Genomic DNA, 25,649 nt, shown 5'->3' with positions numbered 1-25,649 from the left:
CACCTGTTTTTCATCAACGTTTCTTTGACACATGTGTATCAAAGTCAGAAAATAAACCTGCATATTTCCTTGAAACGCTAATGTGACCTACTGAGGGAAAAAGCTGTTCTACCCGAGATTACTTGGAATGTATTAATCTAAACTCAATGGTGGGCTTCTGGGCTTGCTGGGATTCCATCTGCCTTGTAAATGAGTAGGTTTTACATTTTCTATGAATCCTGAAAGAAAGGCTTAGGTGAATGTGAACAGTGTGAACAGAAAGACTTGGGAATACGAACAGTCTAAAACAAAAGAATCTGTTGCACTTTCAATGAAATTATTTTAATTTACTGACTTCTCAGAAAATTCCAGTCCTTGCCATCTATTCCAGCAGCATGCAGTAGGTGGCACCTAAAAGCTTACTGGAGGAGAGCAGGCGCCATTTAAGCAGGAGCAGCCGCAGCAGTTGGCACATCTCAGAAGTCAGAGATTGAGGACGGAGGAGGAAGGCCGGGAACCGACCCGGCACAGGGCGCAGGTGCACGGCGCGCGGGCCGGCGGGGCGCACGGCAAGCGAGCAGGGCGCGCGGCGGGCGGGAGCAGACGGCCTCGTCTCCGAGCGGACCCAGCGCGCCCCGCCTGCCTCCGGGAGGAGCTGCAGCGGCACAGCCAGCGCTGCCCAGTCCTATGCGAGGCGAGCTCGGCAGCAGCTCTGAGCGGAGTTGTGATCGTCCTCAGGTAACGGATTTCCACTCCTTGGCTGTGGCTTCCCTGCGCCCGCATTGGGGCCCTGCGGGCTGGGGCGCTCCTGCAGGCGAGCCCCCCAAAAGGGCTGGAGGCTATCCGGGAAGGCGAGGCAGCTATATAAATATTGAAGTTGGCGGGGGGGGGGGGGGGGGAAGCTCTGTCTGTATTCTTGCTGGGGTGGGGGATCCTTTCTGGATCTCCTGATTTAAAACACGCTCTTAAACAAATCTGTATTTCACAGTGTAGGGGGTTCCTTCCGAAACTGGAATTTTAGAAGATTTAAAGCAGGAGTTTTAGAAGATTTTGCAGTGCAGGTATTTCTGTTCAGGTGGAAGTTGATTTAATGGATCTGGGAAAGTCATAAAAAGATGTGGTCCGAAGTGAAAAAATGCAAAGCACGTTAGAGGCTGCTGTTCAGTTCAGCATGTTTTCCTGCTAGACCGCAGCAGTAAATGGGCTTGGCTGAGACGGGGCTCAATATTTTGATTCTCCGTCGAGAGACTGCATGCCGTGATCGCTACATGTGTGCCTTCCTGTTTTCTTGTGATGAGAGCAGAATAGAGGAAGGCGCCGCATCTCAGCCTTAGTTGTAAGAATGTGGTTTCCATTAGTGACAATGACCGCTGACAGCTCCCGGTCTCGCTGCAAAGCACCGCTGGCTGCTCCCGGTGTGGGAACCTGCCGAGTCTTCCTCTGGGAAAAAATGCTATTTTTCCCCTTTAAAACTCCAGTTCACATGCTGTGGGGGATTTGGGAGACTTTTCAACTAGAAGCTCGCTGAATCATGTTACATGACCTGTCATGCAACGTTGTGGTGGAATTTGGTTCTCTCTGAATGTGCAGTGACACAGCGAGCCTGCCTGAGGAATTCATTGTGCACGTTGGTGCTTGTTATCTTTCAGCGACCCCCTTCCACGTGAGAAGCTAGTCTCAGCATCTGAGACCTTTTCTTCTTGAAACTGAAAACTTTAAAAATATTCTTTTTTAAGGAAGATTTTCTAGGTAACGATGAAAAACTGGAGCATTTTACATTTCAGATCAGTCCAAGTGCACTGCTTTTCCAGTGGCATTTGGATTAGAAGAGGTGGAGTAGGAGGGAGAGAAATGGGAGGATAAAATGAGAATAAATTTAACAAATTTGTGGGGGAATAATACTATTATTTTGGGTTGTTATTTGAAATTGCGAATTGTCAACAATTTTGTCTCTGGAAATGCAGAGGGTCTTGTGGGCTGAGGTACTGGAAAACCATAGTTCATCTTCTAGAAATAGAATACAGGCAAGGAAACATTTTCTTCTTATTTAATGCATGCCATTTAATTTGGTCATAGGGATGATAGTCCCCAGTGAATGCAAGGAGAGGGGAGAAGGAAAGGAGGGGAGAGAGACAGGGAGAGAGAGGGGCAGGTGATTGATTGCCTTTTGCACTATGACACAGAATAGCTGCCCACCCCTCAGTTATCTCAGCAGATGGCAATTATACTTGCATGGTTATTGCAGAAGGCTCCAGAATCTTTTCCTTTTACTGCTTTAATAGAGTTGTTCCTAAGATGAGACTCAGGAAACACCCAAATTGAATTCCAAGTTGTGCTAGTCCCTTTTCAGCTATGTCTAACAATTTAGCATTCTCAGCAGTCAGCAATGCCACTTCATCTCGAGAAGATTAATAATTTCATGTGATACATGTCCTATAAACCGCACATGACTTTGCCCCACTAAAATGTATTATTTCAGGAGTGAATACTCTATACTCTGCTACTTGCATATCTTATCAAAATATTAAAACATATATGGGGGTTAATTAAAACCAATAATGGGGGTTCTTTTATCAGAAGAGTATCTGTGATAATGAAAAACACATTGTTCATTCTTCTAATTTGGTACCATTTTGGTTGATAAATTAGTATATTGGAAATTGGCCTAATGGCTTAGACAAAATCATGATTTCCCACCAAGATAAATGCAGACAATGTATGCACTGAAGAATGTCTCTGTTACAAAGAGGGACTTTTGGTTGTCTGGGGTGAGTAGGTTGCCTGTCAACTGCTTTAAGTTAAAAAAAGGGCTAACTGCTTACCTGTAACTTTCCGTTCAGGTAATCGCTGTGTCCCGTTTTCACTTATAAGGCAGATTGAATCAATTTATCAATCAATCTTATCCATCCATCCATCCATCCATCCATCTTTCCATCACATTTAATCATCTATTTACCCACCTATCTACCATTTACTTATCTAATCTATTTAACTTTTTATCTATATCATCTGAGTATGTATAATGGACAGATATCTCTTTTAAGGTGTAATTGATTTCTAGGACATTGATTTTGGTTTTGATTTTTCTAGGAAAATAGTTTCTCTTAATTAAAAGGGAAGATGATGATTTTTATGTCACAATTGCTAATGTTTACAGCTTAAATTTATATACGCATGCACATATATGGATCAAGTTAAAATTTATTTCATTGATTGAAATGTTACTTTAGTTTTTATTTTATGTTGTGATTTATAAATTTCTTTTCTTTCACCTGACATTATGGTACTGGGAAAAATTGTATTTCATTCTCTACCCCTTTGCTCTCGCCTCTGGCAAACTCAAGAAAAAAAGATTCCTTGTAGCTCTCTTGTTAGTGCAGCTAAGTGTTTTCCTACAAACCTGTACTGTCTTATAGAAACAAAATATGAGTCATATGCATAATTTAAAGCATTCTAGTAGTTACATAAGAAAAGTAAAATAAATAGGTGAAATTAATGTAAAAGTATATTTTCATTAACCCAATATATCAAAATGACCATTTAAAGATGTAAGCAACACAAAATACTAATAAGATTTTCTACATTTTTTTCTCCTGCTATGTGCACATTTACAGAACATCTCAGTTGGGATTAACCATGTTTCAAGATGTCAGCAACCCGTGTGACTAGAGTCTACTGTAATGGTCAGTCCAACTATGGAATGTTAATTTCTTGATAAGGCAAATTAAAAGCTGAAATGCCAGGAGCTATTAAACAAATTAAACACTATAAAATAGATATACAGATGATCTCAAATTGTTCTAAGATCTGTGTCCTACACCTCTCTCCCTTTATCCCCCCATTAACTAGCCATGTCATCTTCCCTACCAACTCCTTCATAGTCCAAAAAGAGGACTGGATCAAATACTTTCCCTGGTTCTATGAAAAATAATGAATGGATAGACTTGTGGATTCAACCCCCTGTAGCCTCGAGCTCTGTAGTGGCAGACAAAAGGTAGCAGCGCTGAGTGGTGGCATCAGCATTTTGCACCAGCATTAAGTTTGCTATAGTCCAAGCCTTGATTACAGGCAGCAACTAAGTCTCATGTTCTGTTCAAGATCAGTCAGCTTTTATAGTTCGATTCCTTTACTGGACAAGTGGCAGCAAATCTATTGTGAAATCAATAAACGGCTAGTGGATTAGAATTGATCATGTAATAGAATATGGTTTATAGATCTTTTAGTATTAGCCTCTATTGATATGAGTATTTTGCATGTTTGTATGTATTTTGTCACCATTAAATAAAGTTTGGGAAAATGTGAATCTTTATAATTGATTGACCCATGAATACGTCCTTCTTGAAACAGAAAAATGAATGGCCTTCGTGAAAAGATCTAAATTTCTTCACCCTTTCCTTGAAATCAGTGAGAGCTGTAGGGAGGGATACCATTTCCCTCCATGATTCTGTCTCTGAAGTCACACAGGAGATATAAAGAAAGCAGCGGTTTGTATAAAAGGGGCATGTGCAATATTCTTCTAAAGCTAATTGATGTCTGGAAAGTGATTATTTTTCAGAGGACATAAGCACACAGGAGCTTTACATTAGGCATCCTCACATTAATCTCTCTCTCTCCCCTCACCCCGACCCCCCACCCTCAGCTTCTGAAGCTGAGGTCCAGATCCTTATCCTCATTCAAACAGAGGAGCCCTTGGAAAGGGAAGCTTTCCTTCCTATGTCATCTCTATCAGTTAATTCCAGTGTTTTATTAGGATACCTCAGTCTTGAATTTGGAATTTATCTATCTTCAGAGGATGCTGAACAGAGCATAGTGATTAATGTCCATGTCTCTGCATCTAGATCAAAGTGAGTGTTCACTCAGCTCTATCATGTGAAAGCCCAGCTCAGTGACATTTCCCCTTTTGAATAAACATGGACTTGTCTCTCTAACCCTACCACCCAGAAGGCACCTTTCCCAAATACAAGTGTACACATAAAATCTGTGGATTTTTCTCACTGCCTCCTTGCCTGTGAATCAGCCCCCTCCGATGGAAAGGAAGGTGTCTGTGGACTAAGTCCTGACACTTAAGGCAGGATTGTGTTTCTCTTTTGAAGCCTCTCTGGACTGCATGGGTTTCCTGACTGTAGAATGAGTAGGAGGACCACAAAATGTAAAGCTGACCTACCCATTAGAGTAAAATCTATGTTTTGCAAACTAGGAGTAGGTTGGAATTGTTGAAGGAGAGAAATGCCGCTGACCTAGGTATTGAAAACAACCTAAATTTCCCAGAATTTCACAACAACCAAGTCTTTCTATATTTTCTACTATCTCAGATTTAGAGATGATATTCTGCGCATCTCATTCTTTGTCCATTCTTTTAAGTGGGAAAGTCCTCTAAGTACACCAGCACTTTCAAGATGCTGAAATAATTCAGGTTACCAGAGCAAATATTTAACACCAAGAATGACAATGTAAATATAGGAGAATTTTTAGTGATTTCAGAGTAGGCAATAATTTTCTAAGGATGATCCCAGACTGGGATACTGAGGAGGAAATGTTTGTTAAAGTTGGCTACGTAGAAATTTTAAATTTCTTCCCAGGAAAAATAAATAATATCAAAAAACAAATTCCACTTGAGAAGAAATATTGAAACATATATCAAATGATGTCTAATGTCCTTAATACAGTGGTCCTCAAATGTTTTGATCATCTTAGTTTCAATGGGCTTGATAAACCTGAGACTGCAGGATTTAACCCTAAAGACTCTGAATAGGGGGAGCAGTTGGAGCCCGGTCTCAGGTGAGGGGGACAGTGCAGGTCTGCTGAGCACAGTCTGACACACACCTGCCTTACACAGGAGAAGCACCACCTTTGCAAAGCACTAGAAAACTGAACAGAAGGCACGAACACTCAGATCTCAAAGATAGAAGTAGAGATTACATTTACATGAAAAGTCAATCACACAAATGAAATAAACGCAAATAAACCAGTAAAGAGAAACATATTTCTTGTTCTTTTGGAAGGGATGGGAAGTTTGATAACACCCTGGATCACACAGACGTGAGGAAATACTGCTTTCACACAAGAGATAGGAAGGAGAAATTGGTGTTTGTAGGGTAACAGGTGGTCACTACCAAATTTAAAATATAATCTGAATCAGCAGTTGCACTAACTGAGGTTCCTTCTGCAAATGAACTAAGAACGTGACAAGGGGCCTCCCCGGTGGTGCAGCGGTTGAGCGCTGGGTTGCGAAGCTGCCCGCAGCCTCTGCAGTGCCGGTTCAATCCCCGGCCGCTCCCCGGCCACCGGAGGAGGGTCCCACATGGCGCGCAGACCTCTCCTGCCGCCCGCTGCTCCCCTCAGCAGTGTACTTCGGTCCTTCTGCCTTTTCTGCTCCCCGCTCTGGCTCTGGTGAATTCTCTCACCCTCTCGTGCTTCTGACTGTGCCCAGTGCTTGTATAAATAAATAAATAAATCTAAAAAAAAAAAAGAACGTGACAAGATGTTTATGTTCAAGGCTATCATTGAGTAAAATGAACAGTCAGTAAGAAATTGGTTAATAAGTGATGGTCATCATCTCAGGGAGTCCTATGAAGCTGTTCAAAAGCACAATATGGCTCTAGATATACTACTATGGACAAATCTAGGACACTTGTATTTATCTTCTCCCTTTCATTAAACTATCCACCCTTTGATATTTCTGCCTCTTTGACAAGTTACTATTTTGTTAACACCTGATTGCAAAGTAGGCACTTTATCCTTGACCACCCAACAAGGCAAGTGTTCATTCCCAACCATCCTTCCCCATCCAATTTATGCTCTGGGCAAGAGATTGTATCTGATGATTGAGTCAGAAAGCATAGATGGTGATAAATGCTTAGCTGCTTAACATCACTGTTGCATTGTTAAGGTTAATATAATATGGGTCTGAAAGTTGCTTGGCAATACTACAGGTTAATGTGACAACTTCTTCAGCATTTTAGCTTCCAGAGCTCCTTGTTGGGTGATTACTGGAATGCCTTTTAGATTTGCGAGACCTGAGTTAACATGCAGGTTCTGCTACGTGTTAACTCTTCCACAGTGTCAATAATTTTACCACCTGCAGCCTCAGGTCCTTTCTCTGTAAAATGGGGCTGCTCTTACCTAAATCAAAGGTGTTTTGAAGACGAAGCTTGTGTAGCTCACTCAACATTGCGAGAGGACAAGGATTCCTGGGCAGCTCCTGGGGCTGCTATTTGATCTGCATCTTAATGGTTCTCCTGTCTTAAAGTCTCAGATTTATTCTCCTCTGTGACCTGGCACGAAGCCTGTTGTCTCATCATTGGACTCTGCTCCTTGATGGAATTTTGGCCTTCAGTGTCAGTCTTTTAAATTTGCCCAGTCCACACACACATGCACATGAATCTCAAAATATTGACAGTTTTCTTTACCTTTTTCTCTCTGCACTGGACTTACAGCACTCCCTATTTTGTATATGGTTAAATCTGGTTTAAAGAGCTCCCCCCACCCCCCACCCCCAGCAATATGGATGGAGCTGGAAGGGATTATGCTCAGTGAAATAAGTCAGAAGGAAAAGGAAAAATATCGGATGGTTTCACTTACAGGGGGAATATAGGGGAACCAAATAAGGGATTAAGAGAAAAATAATAGCAACAAAAAATTGGCAGGTAACTATAAATCAGAGACATTCTGGGGGGGGGTAGAGAGTGAGGGGGAGGGATCAGAACAGGGGAGAGAAGAGCACAGGGGACTATGGTGGTGGTGCATGGGTGACTTGGGGGTGGGAATTCTGTGGGGATGACACCTGAGAGGAGAAAGCAAACATTGTACAAAAATGAACAATGTTGTATAATATATATAAGTAAATAAATTCTATTAAATATGGATATTTAAAATAAAAAAAGGAGTTCATCCCCAAACACACATCTGTCCCTAACACACAAACACACTGGTTTAAAGAGTTCCCCCTAAACACACATTATATACACACACACACCCATCCTGATTGCTGGCTGCAAAACTATTTTGAATATGCAAGAATAGTCCCAGCTTGATCGTTTTTTGTCTTTCTGGTCTTGAGATACTCATCTATTAAGAACTCTAGGTCCCATGGCCTTTACTGGAAGGCCACCTGCTGTGGGCAGGTGGAGCCAAGGATTATCTGCTGGGACCTGTCATTGAATCCTGGCATGTTGGCAGCTATAGCCTTTTACAGCGTGTTTTGCCAGTCTGGACATGGTTTGAAGCTGTCACTGACACTTTGCTGATGGATTAGATGTGAGGTGTACAAGGACAGAGCATTCAGGAGGACGCCAAAGGTTTAGGCCTGAACAGTTGGAATGAACATGTTGCCATCGACTGAGATGAAGAACGTTGTAAGGGGAGCAGCATAGAGGTGATATAGGGAGTTCAGCTTCTGAGGTGTTATATTGGGATGTCTCTATGGCACCGAGTAGGTATTGTGGGGAGAGGCCTGACATAGCTGTGCACTGGCAGTCGTTGCTTATGGGTGATATCTAAGATCAGGGAACCAGATGACACCCTGAGGGGTAGAGTTAGCAGCAGGGGAAGTGTAACAAGGACAGAGGTGTGTGATGTCTTACCTATAGGTGAGTTAACTAGGTAAGATGGCACTGACCCTCCTCCTCTGCCACCACCTTGGCCCATACCTGGCCCCCTGACTGTCTCCTGCTTCTTCTCCTGCCCCGCAGAACCCTCAAGGGTTTCTGTTTAGCTGGAGTGAGATCCAACATCCAACAGTTCTCTGTTCAGAACACTCTATGGCTGTTTATCCTCCTAGTGAAAGCTGATTCTACCACTCACCTGTCCCCTGCTGTTGCTTCCCTGACCCACCTACTTTTCTCCCTTCCTCCCTGCATCTAAATTCCTCCATGTTCACACAACTTGTCTTCTGTCTTCTCTCTGCCAGGCAGCAGACTTCATACTACCCCCTCTCTCAATATTTTTCTGAAATGGCAAACTTCTACAGAGCCCTCTCTGATTCTGATCACCTCTGGTGACATTGCATTGGCGTTCTTTTATCAGATGCCTCCACGCTGATGGAATCCTTCATTTGGAAGACATTTAAAATGAAAAAAAAAAAAAAAAAGAAAGTTTGATTTTCAAGTTTTCTATTGTACAGATAGGAGGGCTTTTCAGGGACACATTTGCTTGGTTTTGGCAAAATCATGTACTGATGAAGCATTTTTATGCATAATAAATATATATTCAAAAAATATATATGTATATGTGTATATTTATGTGTGTGTGTGTGTGTGTGTGTGTGTGTGTTGGTACTTTTTAGGTTTTTTCTTCTGGCATATGAGAAATACACAAATACCCCACTGAACTGAGTGATAGTATTGGCTTTATAAACTATTATTTTGTTAGCTTAATGACTTTTTAAAAAAGATTTATTTTATTTATACAAGAGCCGGGGTACAGGCCAGATGCACAGGAGGGTGAGAGGATTCACCAGAGACAGAGCGGGGAACCGAATAGGTGGATCCTCTGAAATACACTGCTAAGGGGAGCAGCGGGCGAGTCAGGAGAGGTCTGCTCACCATGTGGGTTGCTCCGAGGCTGGAGGGATTGAACCTGCACTGCAGAGGCTGCAGACAGCTTCACAGTGCTGCGCTCAACAGTTGCGCCACCAGGGAGGCCCTTAATGACTATTTATTAAGAATTTGCTACATTACTATTTACTTTATATAACTCTTTTCAAAATTTTCTCTACACAGGGCCATTGATTTTCCCAAGCAGGTATTGTGCCCCCCCCCATATTGAAAATATCACCTTTTCCTTAGAAGGGTGAAGAAGTGTGCTTATTTGGGGGTGCTGCCTGCTAAGGGAGATCTGCTACACAGAAAATGGTAATGAGCTTAGAACATTTGCTTTTTGAATAAAAGAGATACACGCTTACCTTTCAGCTTGGTCACACTTAAATTTTCTTTGTCATAAGATAACTACTGAATCACCTGTGGTAGAAGATATTTTCATGGTTGCTTTGACCTTATAGCCACATAAAGTATAGTAAGGAATCAACTGTATTTTAAAGGTCTTGTTTTAGATACTATAAAGAAAATATACAAATGTGTGATATCTAGTAGTTTCTGTCTACTTTTGGGTCCAACTTCTTTGCTATATCAACTTACTGATGAATGATGCCATAAAATTCACTCACCTCGTGTTTGGTGTCTATAATGTTCACCACATTTCCTTTGGTAATTTTATATTTCAGTTGACATTGCCAAGCTATGAATGGTTCCTCTCATGCAGATTTTTCAAAAATTTATTTTGTTTCTTTAAAGAGCTCATTTATCTTCTCTGGTACAGTTTTCCTGGGTTGGCTCATAAAAATATATTTTAGCAGCAGATAATCAATATGTGCTAAGTGTTTCCTGTGTGTCCGGCATTGGGTTGAGTGTACTGACAAGCTTGGGGCTGAATCCCACAGGGAATCTGGCTTCGTGATGCTGATATTCAAGCTAGGGAGAGAGAAAACACAAATAAATAAGTGATGAGGGAAGAATATATGTGCAAAGAATCTCATTATTGAAGAGAATCATTCTGGCAAATAATAGATGCCACTGAAGTTTGTTGGAAACATTTGTTCAACTGTTCAGCAAATCTCTCTCCTGTGCGACTTCTAATACTAGTTTCTTTACACCTTCTGCATTATTTTCTATTTATCTTCTAAGACGATTCTGAGAAAGGAATGTATGATTGTTTGCAATTCTATATTTTGCTGTATTATATATTTTACCACAGCAGAAAAATAAGTGTTTTTCTAATGGCTTAGTTATTTTGTCTTCCAATATTAATAAGGACTCCAAGCAGTAAAAAACTTAGGTTTGTTAATTATATATTCATTTATTTATTAATTTATTTTGACATTTTAAAAGGATAGGTTTATTAGGAAAAGGAGAAAAACAGAGACACCTGCATAGTCACAGGTGGGCAGGAGAGCTGCCAAACCTCAAGTTTATTTAAATTTTGTAACATATTGGATTAAGTAGAATGGTTGTTAAACCTTGTTAAAAATATACAGAGGCTTGCTCTCATGTTTTAGAGTAGTGCAGGCCCACAGGCACCATGTACCTAGACCATGGTACCATAGGTATCATGCAAAGGGACTACGTGACTTTCATATTTTAGTAGCCACATTAAAAAAAATTAAGATGCCAATGATGTTAACTTAAATAATATACAGTTGACTATTGAACAATGTGGGGTTTAGGGGCACCAACTGTCCTTTGCAGTTAAAAGTTGTGTAAAACATTTTACTCCCCCAAAACATAATTACCCCTAGCCTACTGTTTGACCAGAGCATTACCAATGACATGGTCAATTAGCACACATTTTGTATGTTAAATATATATTACATACTGCATTATTATAATAGAGAAAAGAAAATACTACTAAAGAAGTCATAAGAGAAAATACATTTATAGCATTGTATTGTATTTATCAATACCATAAATTTATATCATCTGTTTGTAAGAAAATCTGCACATGAGTGGATCCACACAGTTCAAACTTGTATTGTTCAAGGGTTAATTGTATTTTATTCTACCCAATGCATGTGGAAAATTATCATTTCAACTTGCAATCACTATCAACTTTACATACACACACACACACACACACACACACACACACACACATGCAGTATGTTCTTTTTTTACACTAAGTGTTCAAACTCCATCACAGGACATCTCCATTCAGCCTCACTGCTTTTCAAGTGGCAGTGGCTACCATACTGGACAGAATAGTTTTTAATGCTGAGGTTAATAATGATGCTTCACATTATCAGTCCTATGATATAAAAATAGGGCCAGGCAGTTGGTGCAGATTTCAGTTGGTCTTCTTAGGCAATCAGATTTGTTTGGTCTTGTCAGATCAGATCTATGAGTATCATCCTCACCACTGTTCTGGCCTCTGCCTCACCCTACACCAATTTCCCTTTCCCTGTCCTTCAAGACAAGCCTACGCTTCTTGTCTCTCTAGTCACATTATCAATTTTAATCATTCTCAAGTCCATTACAAAATGACTTTGTTTCTCTTCACCTCCCCCAACATCTGCTTAACTGAAACTTTATCAATTTTCATTCATCTCCTAGTCTCTAAAGTCAGAAGCCTTGAACTTTCTATCATGCTCCATCTCTAACAATAGTGTTCTTTTAACTGGAGTCTAAAATCAAATTCTATCAGATATCCTGGTTTTTCAGTGATTTTTAAAAAATTTTGGATTTAATTATTTAATAACAAATTTAAAAGGATTAAGTCATTCAGAATAATCTGAACAGCCTTATTATTATAACCCTATAACAGCGTGGTGTTAACACATTTGTTAACCACCAGCCACGTGACACAACAGAGCCCATTTCCTTTCATTCATATTTCTCACACAGGGGCCTGTGTGTCTGTTGCTCCATGTCTGTGAATAAGCTTCAGACAATAATATCATATAGAACAGAGTACTACCCCTCCAAATGTCTTTTTTTTTTTTTTCCATGATGACAGCTTTATCGGGACATGATTTACCCAATGTACTTAGTGTACTCAGAGGGCTTGATGTCATCACCACAATAGGCTTTAATACATTTCATCACTCCTCAGGAAACCCTGCACCTATTTCCAGTCCATTACTTTCTTTGCCTCAGCGCCCACTTTGCTTCTGGATTCTCTCACTTAGCACAATGTTTAAAGAATCATCCATGCTATAGCATGTATGTGTACCACATATCTTTTCATTGCTGAGTAATATTTCATTGTATGGATATACCACCCACATTTTACTTACCATTCATTAGTTGGTGGACATTTGGGTGTTTCCAGTTCTTGGCTATTAGAATATTTTTGTTATGAACATTCATTTACAGTTTTTGCTTGGCTGTGTTTTCTTTTCTCATGAAAATACATTTGAAAGGCAATTGCTGGTCATATGGTCATTCTATGTTTAAGGTTTTAAGGAAATAATGGAATGTTTTCCCATGAAGCTTAGCCACTTTACATTCAGATCAGCAAAGCATGAAATTTCCAATTTCTCCACATCCTTACCAACATTTGTTATTTTTGATTTTTGTTTGTGTTTTTTAAAAATTATAGCCATTTCAAGTGGTTATGAAGTGTTATTTAATGGTGATTTTTATTTTACTGCCCTAATAACTAATAATATTGAGCGCCTTTTTTTATGCTTATTAGCCATCACACAACTTCTTTGGAGAAATATCTATCCAAGTCCTTTGCCCACTTTCTAATTGTTTCAGTTTTGTTGTTGAGTTAGTTTCCTTTATATCCTGGAATTTATTCCTTATTATATAACATGAAGTGAACATTTTTTTTCTCCCATTCTGTGGGCTCTCTTATAATTTTAATAGTGCCCTTTGAGGCACAAAATTTTTAAATTTTGATGAAATCCAGTTAACCTACTTGTAATCTTACTGTTCATGCTTTCAGTGCCACATCTAAGAAACCATGAAAATGTATGTCAATATTTTCTTCTAAGAGTTTTATAGTTTTCAGTCTTACATTTATGTCTTTTTGCACTTTTAAGTTAATTTTTATATATGATGTGGAGGGGTCCAACTTTTGTATGTAGGTGTCCAGTTGTCACAGCACCATTTGTTGAAAAGACTGTTCTTTCTCTTTTCAGTGTTCTTGGCATCCTTGTCAAAAATCAATTGACTGTAAATACAAGGGCTTATTTCTGGACTCTGAATTTTTCCATTCATCTGTATGTCTATCCTGTGCCAGCACCACACTGTAGAGGTGTAGTGAGTTAGAAATCAGGAAGTATGTGTCCTCTAAATTGTTCTTTTCAAAAAATGTAACATAGTTAAACTATTATGGAATCCTGGAATTTTAATATAAATTTTTGGAATCATTTTGTCAGTTTCTATTAAATTGTCAGTGGGATCTTTATAAGGATTGCATTGAATTCTGTAACTGAGTTGGGGTATATTCTCATTTTAATATTAAGTCCTTGGATACATTAACTTGAATGTTTTTCCAATTTTTATGTCTTCAACTTCTTTCAATAATTTTTGTACTTCTTTGTTATTTTTTCCTAAATACCTAATTCTTTTTTTCATGTTATTATAAATGGAATTGGTTTCTTAATTTCATTTTTAGATTGGTCTTTGGAAATGTGTAGAAATACAATTGATTTTTATATCAATATTGTATTTTAAAAACTTGCTTTTTCAACTTTAATAGTTTGTTTTTGTATATTCTTTAGGATAGTCTACATCTATGGTCATGTCATCTGCAATAAAGATAGATTGGTTCCTTCTCCCCGCCCCTTTAGAGAAAGATGCCATTTATTGCATTTTCTTGCCTAATTCTGGTCTGTAATTTTTTGTGATAGCTTTGCCTGGTGTAATATAGGATTCAGAAAGAGTGAGAAGTATTCTTTTCTATTCAATTTTTGGGAGGAATTTGTGAAGACTTGGTATTAATTATTCTTGAAATGATTGCTGGAATTTATCAGTGAAGCCATCTGAACCAGGACTTTTCTTTGTAGGTAGGTTTTTGATTCCTAATTACAATCTTTACCTGTTACAGGTCTATTGAGAGCTTTTATTTTTCTTGAGTCAGTTTTGGTAGTTTGTTTCATAAGTTATCTAACTTTGGGGCATACATTGGTCATGGGAGCCCCCTAAATATTTTTTATATCTGTAAGATCAGTAGTAATGTTGCCTCTTTTTAATCAATTGAGTTTCCTCATCATTTTGTTTTGTCAAACAAGCAAAAATTTATTAATCTTGCTTATTTTTCCAAGAACTTTTGGGTTTTTTGATTTTTCTATTCTTTTTTTTTCTTTTATTCTTTTTTAAATAAACCTTCACTGTAATCTCAATTCCCTTTTATTTTCCTTTTCTTGTCTTCATTTTGCCATTTTCCCTCATAGGTAGAAGGTGAGGTTACTGATTTGGGATCAGTAATGTGCTTGTAGTATAAACACCCTCTAAGTACTGCTTTAAGTGAATTCCCTCAGGGTCTTCTTGACATTGACTGGTCACTTGGAATTTTGTTACCTTCTCTCTGCACACCCCACCACCAGTCCTTTGTGACCCCCATTTCTGCTTAGTCCTTACTGAAATTATCTAGAGAGTGGAACTGACTTTATCTTGTACGGTCTCCCTAAATCCCCATAGCTACTCTGTGAAGAAGGTGGTGTTATTATCTTATTTTTCTAGCTCAGGAAGTTTAAGTAACTTTTTAGTGTTATTATAGGGTACATTACTGGCATTTGGTCCTCTCTCATGCTACATACTTTCTTCCTGGGTGATTTTTATTGTAGTGCCATTTATATAGAGATGATACCCAAGTATTTTCCACTAGACTGGACTTCTCTGTTGAGCTTCAAAACTAAAACTCAATCACCTATCAGATATGACTTGTTTGTCCTGCAAACCTGACCACATCATGGCTTCTTCCTCCTCACGGTGTATAATCTTTACTCTAAACTTACTTTTCTACCTTCTCTCTTGATTAATGGTGCCAACTCTCACCTGCTATCACAATTTTCCTATGAATATTGGCTGTATTTCTGCCCATGTTCTTCTCCAAGAGGACCTTTTTTTATCATGCTTTTTATAGCTTCACTCTATGGCTAATCCCAGTCCTCTGTGAAATCTTTCCCAAGTGCCCAGATAGAACAACATACCCCAACAGCTTCTCCTGGAAAAAATTATGATTTTACACACATCTACTAGGTGGGGTGTTGAATGCTTTCCTCTGCCTCTCTAATTCTGTGAGCTTCTACTGGATGAGCACCAAGTTTGTATATTATCCAGAAAGTGTTTTATAAATGCTTGTAAGGTGAATGAATGGGTTTGAGGTAAAAGAAGATAGTTTGTAGTTTGGGAAAAAATGTTAGAGTTGAGGATCAGTGTGGAGTTATGCCCCAAACCTACCTTATAACTTCACATTGGTCTTTACACTTTTTCCTGTCTGTCTCCTATGTATCTTTTGAGTTCCTGGTGCTATGCCACCTCTATAAGGAAATCATTCTTAATATCCCAGGCTTGATTAGGTTCCTTTTAACCTCTCTTTTTCAGCACTGTTGTGATGAAAATTATTAATCACTATAGTTGTGAAGTTATAGTTTTGATACCTGTCTGCTCCACTTAATCCTGAGTCCCAGAACCTGGCCTTCATAGGAAACTGAGTAAATATTTCTTGGACAAATGAATAGCAGCAGTTTCTTCCTTTTTATTTGTCGTGTTTGCTTTCTATATTTTAGTTGCTATGATACTGATGATATTGGGCCTCCCTGGTGGCACAAGGGGTTGAGAACAGCACTGGGAAGCTGTCCCCAGCCTCTGCAGCAGGAGTTCGATCCCTGGCCAGCCAGGGAGCTACTCACTTGGCATAGCAGACCTCTCCTGTTTTGCCCGCTGCTCCCCTCAGCAGTGTATTTCAGTAGATCTGCCTGTTCTGTTCCCCTCTCTGTCTCTGGTGAATCCCCTCATCCCCTGCATCTCTGGCCTGCGCCTCAGTTCTTGTATGCGTAAATAAATAAATATTTTTTAAAGTATTGGAGATACTATAATACTGTCTAGCATGACTGATACCAGATTTACCAAACACAGGCTGAGTGTGAGTTGAAGATGAAAGGCTCTTTTCGGGAATTTGGGATATGGAGCTTGTTTAGATGCTAACACTCCAGTCGAGAGCTAAATAGCATAATACAAGGCAGTGTTGGGTGAGGACAGTGTCTTTCAAGCACAAAGAGAGCTTCTCATTGGGGATTCAGAGAAAAGCTTCACACTAGATCCCATATGCCATTGCATTTTAAAAAATATAGAACAATTTATCACTGTGGCATACTAGTGAATTGGTCATGATCTCATGAACATTTAATAGACTAATCAAACTTGGAATCAGCCTTTCACACTGTCTTTTGCTGTTAATGGGCTCCTGATATCTTTCTATATCCTATTTGGCATTGACACTTCAAGTAACTTGGTGGGTTTGCATACAGAGTGTGCAGGAGGACAGTTGAGTTAACTGAGCAGACTTGGAGGTAAATGTACATGGTGAAATCAGAAGATGGGAGGCCCCAGTCCAGGCTTTGATGTGATGTTCTGTCAGCTGGTAGACATATCTACTGCAAATATAAACTTTACTGCATCCTGCCTATTTGGCATCTTTCCCTAAATGAAGGGTGATTTGTGCACGAGGATACTTAGATCATAGTCCATTATGGAGAACCAGACAGGCTCCCAGTAGCCAATGAGGAGATCGACTGGACTTTTGAAAACTGAGCATTGACTATATTCATTGACTTTAGAATTAAGAAATTTTCAAATGAAATTTGAGGTGTTCTTGTGTTGGGAGAGTAAGCAAACGAGTATTTTGGTTACTTGTTTTAGCGATCAAAAGCAGTCTTTCTTGCAGTTTTATTATTATTATTATTAATTCTCTCAAACCTCTGGTTCCTTGCTAGGTGTTTCCTGGTTGCTAGCGGGAGCTCCCCAGCAACATGCCGGAGCAGAGCAATGATTACCGGGTGGCCGTGTTTGGGGCAGGCGGCGTTGGCAAGAGCTCCCTGGTCTTGCGGTTTGTGAAAGGCACCTTCCGGGAGAGCTACATCCCCACGGTGGAAGACACCTACCGGCAGGTGATCAGCTGCGACAAAAGCATCTGCACCCTGCAGATCACAGACACCACGGGCAGCCACCAGTTCCCCGCCATGCAGCGCCTGTCCATCTCCAAGGGCCACGCATTCATCCTGGTCTACTCCATCACCAGCCGGCAGTCTCTGGAGGAGCTCAAACCCATCTACGAACAAATCTGCGAGATCAAGGGGGATGTGGAGAGCATCCCCATCATGCTGGTGGGGAACAAATGTGACGAGAGCCCGAACCGCGAGGTGGAGAGCAGCGAGGCGGAGGCGCTGGCCCGCAAGTGGAAGTGCGCCTTTATGGAGACCTCGGCCAAGCTCAACCACAACGTGAAGGAGCTCTTCCAGGAGCTGCTCAACCTGGAGAAGCGCAGGACCGTGAGCTTACAGATCGACGGGAAGAAGAGTAAGCAGCAGAAGAGGAAAGAGAAGCTCAAGGGCAAATGTGTGATCATGTGAATGCCTTCCCAGGAGCAGCTGCGTGTCCCCGTGCCCCACCTCCCCACCACGTGAACCCACAGTCGTCAGGGTAGCATGTAAGATGCCCACGTGTTCAATGTTGCATTCTGACCGACATGTGCCCTCTGTCCTTAAGAGGGCATTCCACGCACCACCAACCAGCCCCCTTCTCCAAAATCAGGGAGCCTGCCAGACATTGAAAGTGAAAACCACCCTCGGCCTCAAGGAACTGAGAGGTGCCAGCCATTTCTGAGGGTAACTTGGCATCAGGAGGCCCAGGCAGCACTGGTTACTGCGGGAGCACACGCGCAAAGAGGAGGCGCCTTCACCTGCCTGCAGCAAGCGCATGTGAACTTGAGGCTGCAGGCACCGCCCCCAGACCAGGGGCCCCCTGCACAGAAGCCAAGGACATCATTGGGGGAGGGAAGGGAGGTGCAGCAAGAGGTGAGGCGACGAGGCCAAAGTTTTCCCGTCGTGGTTCTTTACCTGAAAATAAAATCCCAGCCTCCCCTGTTGATGTTCACTGTCAGTCCCAGCTGACCCCTGAGCCTTGCTACCCTGAGGGATGTGCTCTCCTCTCTAGATCTAACAAGCAAGTACCATTTTAACCTTTAGAGTATTTATTTTCACATATAATGCAGAGTTTACTAGGTGTGTGCTGCTCTGTGAGACATCTTCAGTGTTGAGCGAGGACGCCATGACATTACCAGGACACCGCCCAGCCTCGTGTGTTCCTCTCTTCAAGGCTTTTAGAAATGTGAAGTTTCTTCCCTTTGACCCATCTGGGGTATAACTTCTTCCAGTTCTCAGATTTTAAATAAAAGCAATTAAAGTAGCTATTTTTAGGTATTTCTTTTGTCCTCCAAGGTAATTTTCTTCTTTTAAATAACTCTGTATCCAGCTGGGAACAGCCAACAAAGGCCATTGAAGAACAGAAGCACATCCATTTTCTAAATGACATGAACATGTATATGCCATACTTTGCACCTTAAGGAAATACTTTGAAACAGAAGTCCTTCACTGTGTTTTTTCACAATATATCTGTAACACCAGTATATTCCTGGGAAATGCGTTCGAGTAATAGATGATCATGCATGTTTCCTTACAGATGTCTTGGAAGACTGGTTCAGTGCTGTGTTTACTCTGGAAACAATGATCTTTTCCTCCCAGTGATCCATGTGCATACTTAATCCTTCAATCCGAATCACTACCACTGATAATTCCAGCATGAGTGGCTAGAGACTGGCCTTTGGGCTGCTAGTTGCCACAGAGCCCATTCTGCTTGGTGGCACGGCTCTACCATCATCCCGTCTGGTTTTGCTCTGCTTCCTGAAAATTCTGCTGGTGGAGGCTGCCAGTTCTGTTTGTTCCAGTCCACAGGGCGCACTCTGGTCCTCACTGTGGAATCATCTTGTCCTTCTGGGAGCAGTGCTGGCCTGGGTAGAGTTGTCAAGTTCAGGACATTTGCAAGTACCCTGGGGCTCCTCTCTTCTGCACCTGCTGAGCAGTTTCTGCCCTCCCCCTGCAGGGCTGCTGTTAGAGTCATGGAATCACTTCCCTCAACATCTCCTGTTTTTCTTTATTTACCCCTTTCTGGTTAAATTTTCTTGCTTTTGCACATCCTGTCTGCCCTGCTAACACTTGTGATGTTTTGAGTGTGTGGAGGTGCTTGAGAATCCTAAGTCTCATGGTCTAGCCACCGCCTTGGACTCTGAGAATAAGCCCTGAGCAGGGGGGACTCAGTGGCCTGGGCACCAGAGTACCTCTCCAGACCCCAAGTCCCTCCAGCCCCCCCCGGGTCCCCACCTCCACTATGGCCTTCTCAGTTCCTTGGGGCAGCTCCATAACCCTCACAATAAAACCTGGTAGGCAAACAATCTAGATCGCTTGCTTTTTGATTGCCCCTATTTTCCCCCCTCTTTCTATTCTCAGAGAGATACTCTCAGCTTGTAGTTTGGATGTGGGCTGAGCAGATGAAGACACAGGGCTTGATGGCCAAGAGCGGATTTAAAAGTCTCAGTTGGCTCTTTGCTGACAGCAAGACGAGATGAGCTGTCCTGAGTTCCTGAGGCGAGCTCGTCCCCACCCCTACTGATGTGTCAAAATTTCCTTTAACCTTCCCAGCTTGGTGTCTACATTTTTAAACATTTAGAGCCTCATTCTATATGAAGAGCTTGTGATTCCTGAAAATCTGATCTTTTTCAGGACACCTTTTGTTCCTCTGTGTTTTGCCCATGAATTTACAGGAGGTAATTGAAGCCTCAATCATGGGTCTGTTCAAAGATCATTTTCCATGAACTGAACTGAGGGCACCAGTGATTGTCTCAGTGAAGTCTTTTAGAAGGTCCCCAACTGACTCAGGGCTTGAGGAGTTAATTCCATCAGATCTGATGATTTTAGCATTTATGTGGCCCTTTGAAAGGTGACTGTGGTTCTTGAGTCCATGCCCTATGTTGCATAGGGGCACAGAGGTTTCGACCTAGCCACAGAGAGCTACACAACTCAAAGTATTGCTTTGAAGATGGCACTCTGGGAATAAGCATGGGGCTCTGTGAGTTCCCTTCTGTCCCCACCAGTCCCTCCATCCTGTGACAAGCCATTGGGCGTGCCCTGGGCATGCATGCAATACAGTAAGACCAACACAAGAGCAATATTGAATTGTTCATTAGATCTAAAATTATATATATATTATATATATAATTTATCTTCCTGCATTTTTGAAGTATAAAGTAGTAAATTGTACATATCTGGAAGCTAGTTTATTTGTTTCACTGTTTGTAACATTTAAGAAATGTTCATTCTTTGTAGAACAAAAATTATATTAAAAATTAAAAAAACTGCTCTGTGATACTTAATTTCTTTTCTCAAAATTTGTAATGTGTTGCTCCTACATAAGCTCTTTGGAAATATCCATAACTTAACGGGACACATGTAAACCCTGGAAGAGCCATCCTGGACCCCAGTACCCCACAAAGACAGTCTGTGGATAGAGTATTTACAGAGCATGACTTTTATATTCTGGGATATTGATGTGTATTTATATTTAAGGTGTAATTATTGTTACAACCCCACTACTGTCTGTTCTATTTTATTTACTCTCTAGTTACAGAAATCCCCCTTGCAGACAAGATTTTCGTTGCCAGTGATGTTCTGAAAATAATGAAACACATTCAAATAAAGCTTCAGTTCTGATACTGTGACTGGAAGGTGGTGTTTCTTTTTCTTCAGGGTGTAGCCATCTGTGGTGTCCTAGTTCTCTTGCAGCTGCTTCCGGGTGCTTATCTAACCAAAGGGAGACTGTCAGAGTCTGTGCAGGTCTGGGGCTGATGACAGCTGCCCCGCAGTGTTCCTGGGAAGTTTGCCCAGTGACTCCATGTCAGGGCTGACAGACCTCCAGGCAGGATGGGGTAGGAGGGAAGGAGCAGGCAGTGCCTTCCTGGGAGGGGTGAAGCATCTTCCTTCTGTCTTGGCCCCTCTTCCTGGCTCATCATCAGAATATGTTATTAAGTGGGGTGGATACAGAAAGTCCCCCCCCCCTCCCCAAGCATGGTTCCTGGGCAGTTCCTGGTTGGCACCTCTCGTCCTTTATCTTCCTTCTCAGCACTGTAAGGTAAAGCTGACTTTTGGTAACACAGGAAAAGCAAGACGACATATAAAAACAAAATAGAATCCTCCCTCTGCCACTGACGAGGTGACTATGGGCAGCTTTTAACTCCACGGTGCTTCTGCAGAAAGGGAATTATTACCATGTGCAGCAGTGTGGGTGGCCCTGAGGATTAAATTGATGATAAATACAAAGCATTAAAGCTGCTGCGTACCTTGTCCATGTTGCTGACACTTGTGTATTCACAGTACTGGGCTGTCAGTGAAACAAATCCTCTGACTCTGCAGGCTTCTGTTTGGAAGGGCTATGGAAGTGTGAAAATTAATCTGTGCAAACCCAACAATCCACCAGAAGTTTCCAGTTTCTTAAAGCCTCTTCAACTCTCTAGAGGGTCTTCTTGTCTGCATGTTGCGTCCCCCACCCCCCAGGTCATTATTATGCATTATTCAGAGATCTTTCCCTTTATGCAGCTAATTACAATCAGCAAGCCCATTAGACCCCATTAGAGAGCATCCCATGCGGTGCCTACTAGCTTTAATATGTACATAAAGCATTGGGGGACTGTGATTCCACGGTGCTTGAGTCAGTTGGGCTGGGAAGGCCTGGGAATCTGCATTTCTGTGGGCTCCCAGGTCATGGTGAGGCAGCTGGTTCATGGACCCCAATAAAAGTAGCAAGGCTATGATCTACTTGTCCAGTTTCACTGTACACAGGAGTTTTGAAAACTATTAATACCCAGGGCTTACCCCAGAAATTATAATTTCATGGGTCTGGAATGTGGGTTCTTATAGTCCAAGAGTTTATTTTTGTTTTGTTTCTTTATCTTCCACATATGATTAAAACCATAGTGTTTGCCTTTCTCCATCTGGCTTACCTTGCTTAGTTTAATGCCCTCTGGTTACCAGAAAGGGAATGGGAAAATTGGATAAAAAAGGTCAGTGTACATTGAAGGATGGAATTAGACTTTTCACTGTGAACTTAATGTCATATATACAGATATTGATTTACAATACCATTTACCAAAAACCTACACACTATTACAAACCAATGTTACTTTAATAAAAATTTCAAACAAAGCAAACTAAAAAAGGTTCCCAGTCAGTTGAAATGTGGAATAAAGTTTGAGAAGCATTGCTGATAGCCAAGTTTAATGGGGAAGCCTGCCAGATCTCTAAGTCTCTTGCAGTGTGGGGAGGGTTGCTTGTTATAGCCAGTTCCCCTTTAGCCCTTTTAATGGCTGTTTTCCAGGAAGCAAACTAGTGGTATTTGGGTGAGGGTCCTGGTCTGCTCTGTGCAGGGATTGCCCCAAGGTTGACAGTGAGGAAACTGATTAGCTGGCAGAGAGCTTCCACCTACCTGGCTCCACCTAGAGGCCTTTGTCAGTTACAGGTGTGCCGTTACATCACTGGTCTTGAGGGGCACCCAGGAACAAGTCTGCTCCTGGCAGCTGTCTGGGGTGTTCTGCCCTTGCCTGGCTGAGTCCCAGAACAGTAGAGTGATTCTTGAAGCCCACAGCCTCCTGATCAACAATGCCTGGCGTCTGCTGAGTCGTTGCTGCTCCTGACAGTGTGAATGTGGATGCTGGCAGCACTCAATAGTCCACAGGCGGTCTCCACACTTTTGGGGGGGTTCCCCCAGGTCATGGTTCAGTCTGCCCCTACTCCTCTATTACACTGGGTTATGGCCTCATTGGCTCTGTATTTTCCCATTTCGTGTTTACTTTCATTGACTTTCCCATTCCATGGCCTTGGCTCTACCCATCCAGTATATTAATCATTGGCTCAAAAGAGGCAGGTGTCTGTCTCAGACTATCAAATATAAATTCACTTTCCATGTTCATAATAGTTATTGAATTGGAGTTCTGGGAGCAGGCCCAGAGTCCGAGGACCATGGGTGGACTCTTTCTTGGGTCTTGTTTTCAGCAAGGAAAAGAATTCAACATTAAGCCCAAAGTTACAGAAAAGCAAGAGATTCATAGATTAGAGGGAGGACAAGAAATTTCTCCAATCATAGAGGGGCACTGAGTGGGTAGCCCACTAAGGTGGCAAGAAGTAGGTACTTATATGGGTGTAGTGGGCAAGAGTGGGGGTTTGGTTGTTGGGTGTCTCCATGTTGTCTCTTGCTGAATGGCTGTACCCATGGGGGTTTCTTCAGATACTGACGTCCACTGAGTTTAATCACAATACCTGGCCTATCTTTCTGAAATTAGCTTTGGCCTGTGGTTTTAGCATTATGTTATTGTTTTGGTGTTCTGGACACTCCACCCTTCACTGGGTTTATTTTTTTGTGGGGCGGGGGAGCAGGATTACAGTCAATTGCTCTCCAGTTAGACTGATAAATGGACTTGGGTTCTTGGGGCACCCTGTTCCTAGCTGACTGCCTATACCCACCTCCTTCAGTTATCGTTGTTATTATTTTCACCTGTTCACGCTTACACTCCTCACACTCACTTTGCCTCCAGTAACATAGAAGTTTGTTTACATGTAGGAAAACAAAGTAAACCTCCAACTTCCAGCTGATCTTCTATAAGGATAGCAGTTGAAGGGCCAGGAAAAAACTAAGGCAATCGACCCACTCATAATGAATATAAGATGAAATTTATGGAATTTATTAGTGACAACAAAGGAATATAAAGTAGATGTGAAATGTTTATTTTCCTCTTGTCAAAAATCAAGATTATTTCCCTTGCAGTCTGATTATTAACAAGGATGCATTGGGTTTCACAAACACTCTCCAAGTGTTCTTCAGAATTCAGCATATGTAGACATGCACCACACACTCATGGGCACATGCTCACAAATGTACTCACACGTGCATGCTCTCTTAGTCGCACACACACTCTGAACTGTGGTAATAAAACAGCACCTTGTGGTAATCAAGGTTAGATTCTACATATTGTCTCTAATATCCATTATGACCACTGTAAGGTATCAGGACCTGAGAGAAGGGAAAAGAAAAGATGTGGATTTTTGTCAGTGTAGTACTGACAACATATGCAGAAGTTTAAAAGCAGTTCTGTCAAAAGGTACAACTCTGGTCACGTTATTTCCACTGGTTAGAAATCCCCTTTATTTCTTGTCCTGGGTCCCATCACTGCACATTAAAATCTTTTCCTGTATCCATGCTGCTATCTAAGCACCTCTTCTATGATGTTTTCCTAAGTCATGTAAGTCAAAAGAATTCTCTCCCTCTTTAGAATTCCTCGATTGTTTTCCTGTCAGTGTGACTCTTACGACTTATTTCCTGATGCTGAAATGACTTTTGCACCCACATATCCTGATTTGTTCCATACTATTTAACCTGAAGTCATTGTTGGACCCTCTTGGCAACCTAAATTGTACTTTGGACCTCTAAGTGCCCCATAAAAACTCCTTAGAATGAGTAGCAAAACCTGCCTTCATGCTCATAGTGGGATTCTGTGCAGTCTTCCACACTTCCCACTGGGCAGAGAGGTGGATTGCACTTCCCAGTCCCCTGGTTGTCCAGTGGGATCTGACAATTTCTGGCTGAGGAGTTGTGAATGCAAGAGAGACCTGCTGTTTCTGAGCATTGTTTCCTGGCCAGCCAGAGACCCTCCAGAGTCATCCTTCCCTCTCCTACAGGAGAGGCCATGCCCCAGACAGTGGTGACTCCACCCACAGGGTGAGGTGGGAGCAGAGCCTCTGCTGACTATGGGCATGAATGCTTTCATTGTTTTACACAGTTGGATTTTTGGGGATTGTTTGTTACAGCAGTGTAATCTTGGCTAAAATATTTCCCCTGATTAGCATTTCAAAGCTTAGCATTTCCTTCTTTCAACCTTTTCCTCTTAAAATAAGAAGTGGATAAATAAAATATACATATATAATACAAAGAAATACAGGCTTATGAAGGATAAAATTCTTAAGGAGTTGTGAGAATCAGGATTATAAAGTGTTTTCTAAATCCTCTTTGACAGACTATTTCTTAAAATTCTCAAATTTAGGCTGACTTGTGTAAACTAAGAATGAAATG

The 25,649-nt window shown here is 41.4% G+C and overlaps 1 protein-coding gene across 2 annotated transcripts; it reads left to right on the top strand.

Annotated features, from left to right (window-relative positions):
* The first annotated feature begins 662 nt into the window (after nt 1-662).
* DIRAS2 (DIRAS family GTPase 2) lies at nt 663-20,758 on the top strand. 2 transcript variants are annotated; one of them, XM_037492318.2, is made up of 2 exons: nt 663-717; nt 17,417-20,758. In XM_037492318.2, the coding sequence occupies exon 2, from the start codon at nt 17,453-17,455 to the stop codon at nt 18,050-18,052; it is 600 nt and encodes a 199-aa protein (XP_037348215.1). In that variant the 5' UTR covers nt 663-717; nt 17,417-17,452; the 3' UTR covers nt 18,053-20,758. The 2 variants fall into 2 exon arrangements, with proteins under 2 accessions (XP_037348215.1, XP_037348216.1); XM_037492319.2 differs by lacking the exon at nt 663-717 and adding an exon at nt 3,645-3,662.
* The last annotated feature ends 4,891 nt before the right edge of the window (nt 20,759-25,649 follow it).

This window comes from Talpa occidentalis, unplaced genomic scaffold (assembly GCF_014898055.3).
Source record: "Talpa occidentalis isolate TD23 unplaced genomic scaffold, MPIMG_talOcc4v2.1 talOcc4.7, whole genome shotgun sequence".
Taxonomy (NCBI): domain Eukaryota; kingdom Metazoa; phylum Chordata; class Mammalia; order Eulipotyphla; family Talpidae; genus Talpa; species Talpa occidentalis.
Note: the sequence above shows the minus strand (reverse complement) of the source record. Positions and strands in the feature narration are given on the sequence as shown.